This window comes from Urocampus carinirostris, chromosome 11 (assembly GCF_059441175.1).
Source record: "Urocampus carinirostris isolate Australia breed hairy pipefish chromosome 11, RoL_Ucar_1.0, whole genome shotgun sequence".
Classification (NCBI taxonomy): Eukaryota; Metazoa; Chordata; class Actinopteri; order Syngnathiformes; family Syngnathidae; genus Urocampus; species Urocampus carinirostris.
Window position 1 is genome coordinate 36,071,334 of NC_142359.1, and position 11,438 is coordinate 36,082,771.

The 11,438-nt window shown below is 36.5% G+C and overlaps 1 protein-coding gene across 1 annotated transcript; it reads left to right on the top strand.

Moving 5' to 3' along the window:
* Positions 1-584: 584 nt before the first annotated feature.
* Positions 585-11,434, top strand: atp6v1e1b (ATPase H+ transporting V1 subunit E1b). The gene is made up of 10 exons (XM_088347157.1): positions 585-721; positions 825-891; positions 1,350-1,415; positions 3,101-3,210; positions 3,385-3,451; positions 6,496-6,585; positions 8,737-8,805; positions 8,887-8,981; positions 9,046-9,133; positions 11,035-11,434. Exons 2-10 carry the CDS (start codon positions 859-861, stop codon positions 11,095-11,097), a joined length of 681 nt encoding a protein of 226 aa, XP_088203283.1. The 5' UTR covers positions 585-721; positions 825-858; the 3' UTR covers positions 11,098-11,434.
* The last annotated feature ends 4 nt before the right edge of the window (positions 11,435-11,438 follow it).

An 11,438-nucleotide genomic window follows, 5' to 3' on the forward strand; every position in this document is an offset into this window, starting at 1 on the left:
AAATTCATCCATCCATCCATCCATCCTCCATTATCTGCACCGATTATCCTCAGTAGGGTCGCAGGGGTGCTTGAGCCCATCTCAGCTATCTTCGGGCAGTGGGCAGGGGACACCCTGAACTGATTGCCAACCAGTCACAGGGCACATACAAATTCAAGTTGTGCAATATATAAATATTATAGAGAGATAGATAAATATTTTATTCATCCCCGTACGGAAATTCACAAATATGCATCGATTTAGAAGTGTTAGAATAAATAATCGTTTCATTTTAGCTGTACAATTGGTGTAAAATTATAAAACTGTACAAAATCCATCCCTTCATCCATTTATCCATCCATTTATCCATTCGTCCATCCATCCATGCATCCATCCATCTATTATCAGTAACGCTTATCCTCACTAGGGTCGCAGGCCGTACAAAGATATTGATTGAATAATACAAATATAACATAAAACAAGATCATATTATATTTGTGTAATTATTATTTGCAACACAATTATATAGTTGTGCATATTTTGTTTTTTATTTTAATTTAATTCACAAACGTCACTATTTCCCTTCTGCGTCACTATCAGTACTGATTGGTCAAAGAGCAGGAAGTTAACGTCACGTGATCTTGCAAATCACCTGACCCGTAATCCGTACGGTAGACCCTTCTCCCCGGTCACGACTGTCGCAATAACAGGTTGTTGCGTCCTCCACACATATTTTTTACAGGTAAATAAAACATTTTTGGGTTATTATTCCTCAATTTTTTTTGATTGTTTAGGAATGTTGCATTTTCCTGAGGTTTTATTGTTATTTGTATGTCGAATGGCAGGCCTAGCTAGCAAGTAGCAGTAGCAGCGGCGACCATGGCCCTCAGCGATGCCGACGTTCAGAAACAGGTAACAAAACCCTTTTTATTTTCACATGATAACACGCATAAAAGTTTTTTTTAAACAGTGATTCGTTTAAGCTGCTGTCTTTTATGCCTTGAACAATTAGCATCTTGGTCTTGCTCAATGACATTGAAATAGTTTCACGAGGTAAATAAAAAGCATATCCCCTTGTGTGTGTACATATTTAATACTAATGTATTCGTGTGGTTGTATTGAGAATATACTTATAAGGATGGAGTCGTCTTGAAAAGTAGTCTTATGGCAATCACGTGAGGTCGAATGAGGAACTGCTGTAAATAAAACAAAATGTTTCATTCGAAAAGCGATTCACTCTACACTGCTATTTAATCTGCTGTTCGTGTGTAGTGACTGGAATGGATGCAAGCATTCCCCATGCTTGTGACAAAATCAGCGGCTTTGTCATCATTCGTTTTCATGAAGGTTTTGCTTGTGTATGTCCACAGATCAAGCACATGATGGCCTTCATTGAGCAGGAGGCCAATGAGAAGGCAGAAGAGATTGACGCTAAGGTACAATCGTTATTGACGAATAAACATAATGAAGCCACTAAAAGTGTTACTTGCCTACAAAAAATTGGGGTGGGAAATGGTGTTCACTGATCATCTGTCATAAAGCAAACAACAAACCCTAGCATTTATTGTTCTGTTTTTAATAAATGCGCAGGTGCAATCAATTATTAAAGTGACATTGTGTATTATTTGATCACTAGATGTCGCTGTACATTGTAGTGCCGGAGACTCTTTCTACAATAGCAAATTAGCTAAATTGCTTGCTGAATAGCTACAAAATTACTTGATAGTTAGCTAGAAAGGTAAACGGGTATGAAACTAAAAGGGAGCTAGATTGTTAGCTCCAAAATTCCTACCTGTCAACCTCCACGGCTCCATGCCCTTACAAACTGTCGTGTTTTCCCTTACAAAATACAAAATAATCTTGCACCATATTTTTTTCAAACGTGTTTATTTATGTAGTTTAACATGTTATAATGTACATGTGTTTGTATTTTTATGATTGATGAATTGGTTTATTATTTTTACCATTAATCGATGAATCTGATTTTAAAAAAAATAATATTTTTTTTTTCATCCTATATTCAAAAATTGGAGATTTGGGCAGATAGAAAAAATAGTTCATAACAGAATATTCTAATATATATATATATATATATATATATATATAAATTTTCCTACATCCATTAACCAAAGATCATATTACATTTAGACTTATCACATAAAACAAAAACTATAGTGTAATATTAAAAACTTTTTTGTGCATAAAAAATATGATAAATGTCAACCCCTTTTAAAACTGTTGTCCACAAATTTATTTTTTGGGTTAAATCTTTGAATGTGATCAACCTTCCCAATGTGAAAGTAATATACAATATTTTTCAAAGCTGCTCCTTGTGTTGGGATAAACATTTCATCTTTTTTCTTTAAATATTTCAATAATTTTTTATTTATTTTTCTGCAGCACTTTCTGTTCCTTGTCAACTTTGTAGTGTTTGACTGTTTCATGCCCGGGTGGAAACATGTTGGCCTGGGGAGGCATGGGTGCCACCAGGCTGTTTTTGCCTAAGATGCACCCAAGGAAATTGTGCCCCTATGGCCCTAGTGGTTAAGGGATCCAACAAACCAGATAATTTTATAAAAACGGTTTCAAGGCGCCTTCTCTTGTACCAAAGTGGCACTACAACTTTACAACTTCACAACGTGTTCCAATACTGTACACTTATTTGTATTTATGACGTGTTTAGTGACTCATAAATTGCCCAACGCAGCTCATAGATGAGGTAATTAGTTGCCAACGCTTTTAATAATCAATTTTAATTGATTTGATCAATTTGTTGTTGCAGCCCTATTTGAAATGTAAAAAGAAAATACAAAATAAAAGTTGTATGCATCGGCAATAAGATTCGACTACATTAGATCAAACTACTAAGCTGGGCTTAGTATCCTTTACTGTCATCTTGTGGCTAGAGGGAGTTCTTTGTTTGCATTTGTTTTAAAAATCATACCTTTGATAGAAATGACCTTGAGACTCGCTTCTTTTATGGCGGGCCAGATTAAATTTCCCACTGGGCTGGTTTTGGCTTGTGGGCCGTATTTTTGACATAATGGTTTAAAGAATACATTCCCCCGCAAGTTTTTATGACACATTTGTACAAAAACCATATTATATCTCCCGTCTGCAGGCAGAGGAGGAGTTTAACATTGAAAAGGGCCGTCTGGTGCAAACGCAACGTCTGAAGATCATGGAGTACTACGAGAAGAAAGAAAAGCAGATTGAGCAGCAGAAGAAAATGTGAGTGGTGCTCAGAGTTTCTTGTCTGACACTTAGCGTGATTGCGTTTAGGGGTTGGTTTTTTTTGGGTACAATGACCTACCCTGTAACATACTCTGTCCACACTCATGCATGACAACGGCCACTTAAGGCACTATAACGAGTCAATGTGTTTGTCATTTATCCATTTAACAGCCAAATGTCTAACCTGATGAACCAGGCCCGGCTTAAGGTACTCAAGGCCCGTGACGACATGATTTCGGTAAGTCACGCTCTCTTGCTCGATGCTGAATTGTTATTTACAGGGTTCCCACAGGTGCTTGAATCCTCAAATGCTTGGATTTTAATGTTTCAATGTCAGGAAAATTTTTAATTGCTTAAAAATGCTTGAAATTGTCTCCATTGCCATGTTTCTAGGTCTGACTCTATAAACCAAGCAATTAATAAAGAAAAAAAGAATGCATGAAAATGACGCCGACACGCCTCCGCTAGCGGCTTGGTACTATGGCTCTGTCATGTGAAGCGTCATTGTCCCCCTACTCGTGGCACCCAAGAGGACAGCTCTATTAAGAAAATCCGCTCTTTTGGTTTGGCTTACTGAGAAGAGCTGGCTTTTTTGGCTTCTAAACGGCTCATCAGATTTTTTATTCAATGATATACAGTGGAACCTCAGTTCTCGACCATAATCCGTTCCAGAACCCTGTTCGAAAAGCGATTTGTTCAAACACAAATCAATTTTCCCGTTACAAATAATGTAAATCGTTTTAATCCGTTCCAACACCCTGAATGTTTACCTCTGTTTACCCTTAAGACACAAATAACATAAATGTAACCCAGGCTAATCGTACGTTCGCATTAGCGTAATCTTCCATACGAAAGATTACGCTAACATGAACGTGTAAAAATAAAAAGGATTTAGAAAAGAATTATGAATATGATTTTTTACCTTTGTGGTGGTCAGCAGAAGGCGCAGATGGACGGTGAGAGGGATGGAGGAAGGAAAATTATTGTTTGGAAGGAGAGTCCCCTTCCATAAAAACTTCGGGGAGCTCTTCTGTCTGAGGGGTGCTCACATTTTCAAATCTCTTTGCTACGGATGACTGGCTACAGGATGTTCTTTTCTCTTAAAATATCTATCCAATGACACTTGCTTCTGCCTTCTTTTTAGCACTTTTCGGAAGTGGTTCATGACAGTGTCATTAAAGTCATGATGACTCTGGTGGCTGCAGCTTCATCGGTGTGGTGAAATTCTGTAACTCGGCCCATTTGCTACACATTGGTTTAATCTCGGACGTCCCCTAGTGTATTGGAGGTGCAATTGCACCTGAGAAAATTAAAAGGAGTAAAGAAATGTGATGTGAAACATCCACCCCGGCGTTCGAATTTTTTTGACCTAACAGCAAAGCAAGAATTTCTCAATTTTTGGTCGGACTCCGATTTGTTTGAACTGAGAGGCGGTCAAAAACCGAGGTTCCACTGTATTATCAATAATAATAATACATAATGCCCCAAATTATTTCATGATTAGAAATTTCCTGCTTTGCTGGGGATTCCTGAAAATACATGTAGTATAGATCAAAATATTCACAGATCCATGAAAAAATGTAAAATACAAACCAATTTTAATTTTTTACACTCTGAACAAATTCAAAGTTGAACAACACAAAATTCCTGAAAATTCAAAACAATGAACTAAAAATTAAAAGTATTACTCTTCAGTGCTATAAATAAATGATAAAGTGCAAAAAAACTAATTGAATTTTGACCAACTTAGACACAGATCCTCTGAAAAACACGCAAAAAATAAAATAAAAAAATAAGGTGAACAAAAATGAAAAGATCTAAGCTTGAAAGATTGAATGCACTATGCTTTGGGCAATCAATATAATTGAAATGAGTCCAAATTTGGCTAATTTTTATGCTCATGATACACAGTACCGTATTTTCCGCACTATAAGGCACACCGGGTTATAGGGCGCACCCCCCAAAAATAGTTTTTGGTCCAATATTTTCCATACATAAGGCGCACCGGATTATAAGGCGCTACAATGGGAACGTCGACAAAACAGTCTGATAGTTCAGTCAAACTCATTACCCCCTTAACATTCCCAAAGCTTGCAGAGAAGCAAATACGTGTCATGGACACGTGCGGATGCGGTGTCCGTACGATGTCACCAAACAAACATTTCTTAGTTTCCTTTTTGTTTTTTTTTCTGGCAACTGTGTGGACAGCAAAGTAAGAGTTTTATTATGCAGGGAAACATGGTTCTTTACTGTGCATATGACAATAAACACTTTGAATTGAATTTAGTTTAAAATAGACTCATCACAGAAACATCAAGATCGTTCTAAAACAAGATACCGGGAAAATATAAATCCGCATAGCTCACCTAAGTTCTCTTGCAGCCAACACGTTCAATAATGATACGTAACCATGGTCTTCTTACAACCGTGAGTGTAGTAAATCCAGGAGAGTAAAATATTTACAAATACAGAATAGTAAAAAATGTTTTCTCTATGCCGTAGTGCAACCCAACGTGTGATTCACATTCATCTTTTTCGGCCAATTGCAGGCTTTGTTTCGCCCCTTTAGCCTATGCGAGCCTGTAAATGATAAAAAGGATCCGCCCCCTTTACCTCTGAATAACTTTAGCAAATAGTGACTGATTAAAATGATGATTGACACATTGGTTAGGAAATGAAACGCCAGTATATAAATCCCAGCATACACCGCGGACTACTTCGCCTTCGGGGGAATATCTAGTCGGCGGCTGCTTGCCTTAGTTGAAAGACTTTGCGACTTAATATTGATCCATACATAAGGCACACTGTATTATAAGGCGCACGGTCAGCTTTTGAAAAAAATAAAGGCTTTTAGGTGCGCCTTATAGGGCGGAAAATACGGTAATTTTTTTGTCTTCCGTATTGAACTCTATTATTACCAAACACCTACGGAGCCCTTTCCGTGTTTGTAAACAAATGATGTAGCCAAGCTCTGCTTACATTGTTGACGCAGAATGGCAAAATTTGTCAGTTTATAGCAGCCCATTGAAACAAAAAGATCATAGATCATAGATGGGAGCAGCTCAAAATAGCCCAAAGTATGGGCTAGCAGTAAGATGACAACTTTTATTAAGTCATCAGTTAACAAAAACATGTTCTTTTGATCGGTGCTGGATTTCCTTCTCTCAAGGTTCTGAAAAAATTCCCCTTGAAATGGCTTGCAAATGCTTAAATTTGGACATGAAAAAGGTGTACAAACCTTGTATTTGGCTGCTGGTGACATGTTATTTTTTTGCCTTTCAGGACATGCTGAACGAGGCCCGTCAGCGCCTCGCCAACGTGGCGCGAGACCCGGCCAGGTACTCCGCTCTGATTGACGGCTTGATTCTCCAGGTCAGGGAACGGTTTTTAAACCCACGACTACAACTTTCCATAAAGTCATGTATTTATACCTACATAGAGCTGGGCAAAATTACACGAAAATTAAGATTTTCACCATTCATTTAGGGGGACTGTATTTTATTTATCTTTTTAAACTAATAAAAAACAAAACTATATTCCAAGCATTTTAATCCGGCCCGCCAAACAAAAAGTTAAAAAAAATATTACGAATATACATAATCGTAAATTAAGGACTAAGTTAAATAAATTTTTGAGGTGTCTGTTTTGTCCTCATTGTCCCTTTGTGTGTTTTAAAAAAACACTACACCACAAATACAACAAAAAATACCCCCAAAACCTGAATATCTACGTTTTTGTTTACAGGGTTCCTGCGGATCCATGAAAGTCTTAAAAAAGCATTGAATTCATTATTCAAAAAGTAACACCTTAATTGGCATTACAATGTCTCAAATCCAATTTTTGAAAGTCTTAAAATTGATAAGATTTGTATTTGTTTGAACTACAACAATTTAGTAACATTTATCAATGGTCTTTTTAAATATTCACCGATTTACTTTCGTGGCAAACATGATGTGACCATAATAAATATCAAAACGGTGATGTGGTTTCAGTCGGGCCTTACAGAGCAGACGCATGTGGTAGATTTACCCAAATACACATAGCAACTTTTGGACAGAGACGTCTACTTTGGACAGTGAGGAAGAGTAAGTTCAATGAAAAGTGGCTGTCCGACGAACATTTTTCGCAATGGCTAAAAGCTGTGCAAGGTCATGTATACGAGGCACGTTTCATTGTGTGCAAGAAATATATATATATATATATATATATATATATATATAAATTTTTTTTTTTTTTTTTTTTTTTTCCCCCAATTGTTTTTCTGGTCTTAAATTTGATTTCAACAGACAAAAAAAAGTCTTGAATTTAACTTGCCTTCAGCTGTATGTACCCTGGTTTAAAAACAGGGACCTTGTATATTATTTCTGAAAAGAATAAAGTATTCAGGCATGAAAAACTAACTTTCAGGAGAAATTCACTGTTTATGAAGTCAAAAAGGGTGACTTAGTTGAATTGTATAGATCTGAGGAGAAAATGTTTTATGATTTGGCGGGGGGCATTGAGATATCCTTGAGTGAATCAGGCATTTGAGGTGGAACGTTTGAATTAAAATCAGTACGGGCAAGAGTACTGTATTTTTTTGTGTGTACGTGCATTGAATTTTATTTGATGATCACATTATTTTTTACCGTACCAGAGACGAATGCTGAATGGAAAAAAACGAAAGTTGTCCTGAAAGACATAAACGCAAAAAACAAGACGAGATGGCTATTTATTGCATGTGTTGTAATTTTAATGCTTGAATTTTTGGGAATATGCTTAAAATTACTGCCATGCCACTGCTCTCAGGTGGCTTCACTTTGCTATTGCATTTCTTTCCTCGTGATTAATGGCAGCTGGCATTAGTTTTTAGGGCGTTGTCCTATGAAGGGTCATCGCCCTCTATGGGACAGGTGCAGGCTACCTCTAAACAGGACACTATGAAATGTGCATTAGTGCAACGATTACATATCAATTATGGGCATTTTATTTTTAGAAAAGGAAGGTAGCTTTTTCCAGTGGTAAATTGTAATGGTAAGAACTTCCTGCAACTGAAAAGCTAAGCTACATAGTACTGTCATTTTACCTAACTCCTATATGGGGAGAGGTTTGTCTTAAAGATATTTACACACGCAGTGTTCAGATCCACAAATATATATCGCGATTTACTTAAGATGTTAAGTAAGATGTCTTAATAAATGCACATGCAAGATTAAAGATCACTCATGTAGATCACAGATTCATTTGTGAAAATGCAAAATGCATGATTGACACCAATGTCTCATTTTAATTGTACTGGAGAAATCAAAGAATAGATTTTGAAAGTCCTTTAAAAAGTGCTTTAATTTGGCCATCAAAAAGGTGTACAAACCCTGGATTTAGATTTACAATTCGACCATTTCAAAAGTGTTGCATCCATGGAAATAGTTAGATTTATTGCCCAGCCCCAACACAACATGAACATTTATGAGGAGCTACTCCGACTCCAGCACCTTCTCAAAAGTGTCTCAGGTTCAAAATCATTAAAAAACAATATTTCTCCAGGGTTTGTATCAGCTTCTGGAGCCCAAAGTGACCATTCGGTGTCGTAAGCAAGACGTTCAGTTGGTGCAGGTGAGTGTTTTTTGTTGCCATCGCTTTCGGGATAGCTAGTTGGCATCATCGCGTTTGTGCTTTTTTTTTTCCCTCTTGCAGGCATCGATCCAGAGGAACCTGCCTGTCTACAAGGCAGCTGTAAAGAACAACGTTGAGGTCCGGATCGACCAGGACAACTTCCTCGCACCTGATTTGTAAGTAGTCCAAACTGATTTCAGGGCTTTCAAAACCAACACAAGTAACGGAGCATTCACACAGATCCGGAGGCATCGAACTTTACAACGGAGATGGCAAAATCAAGGTGGCCAACACTCTGGAAAGCAGACTGGACCTGTTGGCTCAGCAGGTAATGCATTTTCTGAAACCTCCTCTTGGATTAGGGCGCTGTTTCTCAATTATTTTCTGTCAGCTCCAAATATTTTATATCGTCCCCCTCTTAATACTAATAACTGGTATCCGTATCTGTCCTGAAATAAGAGTCAGGCAACAGAAAATACTTCTATTCATATAATTCACTTGAAGTCCATCTGACCGTTTTTTAACATCAAACTTGACGGGTATATTGGCAGAAAAAATGCCAAAAGACCCACACCAAAAATAAAAATAATTTCATGGATAAGGTAACCAAGCGATTATTGTAATGCTGATTTAAGACAAGGGTCGCCAACTCTTTTTTTTTTTTTTTTGTTCTATTCTTTTCTCTTAATTAGATTAAAATTAAATTATTTAGCAAGGAACAAGAATCGATGAATGTGGCTATTGTTCATTTTTGGCAAATCTGATGGTTCATTTGAGTTCGAGTAATTCATCCAGTTCTGACCCGATTATAGGAAAGTGCACAGTTAACATTACAAGAAAAAAGGTTTCCTAATCAAATTGTCTGTAAATTAAGTTACATTGAATACGTGAATAATCAATTAGCCTTTTTACACAAATTCTGCAATTTTTACTTCTTACAGTACTTTTATAACTGCCACTGCGGGGCATCTGATACTAGTATCGCTCACCCTTGTAACTAATGATACCTTACAACATGTGTTAAACTCATGGGTCAAATGTGACCTGCAACATTATTTCATGTGGCCTGCAAGGGCTTAAAATGTCTGCTCCTAAATGCTCCTAAATCTCAAAGCTATTCAAGGAAATGTAATCTCTTTATCTATTTTATAACATTGTACATGTGTAACATTTTTTCTTTGCAGCTTTAATATGTGATTTGAATCTTTTATATTTTTTCTTAGTTCACATATCATTCAATCATTTTTTTCCATTTATAAAGTACAGTCATTAAGCTCCTGTGGCCCTCTGTAAAAAATAGTCTGCCTTAAAATAAGACTGGTATCTGCATTAATTTTATACCTATTATTGCTTATTGCCCATTGTTACTAAAAATCAATATTTTCAGGATATTTTGAATCTCATTTTAAAATCGAAAAATGCAACTAAAATGTGTAAAACATTTTCTTCCATTTCTTTTAACAGGATTCCTACAGGTCTACCACAAATATAATACGAAAATACTACACAACTAAATATCAAATGTAGTGCTTAAAATCAAGGCTTTAATTCTGTATATTATCAGGGTTAGCATGGGTGCTTGAAATCATTACAAAATCTTTGAATTTTAATGTTGTGTTTTCAAGGATTGAAAAGTGCTTGGATTTTGGGAGAAATGCTTGTAAATACCTGACATTGTTACAAGTCTAAGAATGACGCCAACTCTTCTCCCTGGTGGATTTGATTTACCATTGCATTTCCTTTTCCTTCATGATTAACGTCCGCTTCAGTTTGGATGAAGGGTCAAAATATTAAATAAATTTAACTACATTTTACCATTTAAGATATTATTTATGAAAATACTGATCATAACACTGACATGAAAATATGTCACTAATTAATTCATTGATATATTTTTCATCCTCGCTCAAAAAACTTTTGTCAGGTGAGTGTGGGTTTAATAAAATTCATGAATTAAAAACCTTTTGTCATTTTCAACTTTATTTTCAAATATGCTATATGCACAACATATTGCACAGATAAATACTTCCTCCTACCTCTTATGACGACATGTAACTAATAAGACACAAAAAACAACTGGGTAAGAAAAAGTAAGCATATAAAAATTTGTACTAGCTTTTCCTCTTCCCCTGCTATTTTGTTCCCCGGGTCATGTGACGTGAACAAATTCCTTAAACAATCCATCTAATGTCCTATTCACATTTTAATATTCACCATTTAATTCCACAGATGATGCCCGATATCCGAGTGGCTCTTTTCGGCGCCAACCCAAATCGCAAATTCATGGACTGAGAAGCATCCCACAGCTGCTCTCGTCTTGTATTGTTTTTATTTTCTATTTAGGGTCACATTCCTGCAAAATAAGTTGGTGCTTTGCCGCTACTATTATTGTGTATGTGTGTTGTTGATGTATTCCTCTGAGCATGAAGGACGGCCACAATATGTGACCGTGGAACAGCGTTACTTGCTGGATTGCGATCGCCATGAAGTAAGTTTAAAGAGTTAATTTATTATTCCTGCAGAGAGCTAACACTGTCTGTATATGAGATCATCTGTCTAAATTATGCACGTTTGAACATGTCCTGTGCTGTAAATGTACAATATGCTAATAAAATGTACGGATGGAGAATGAT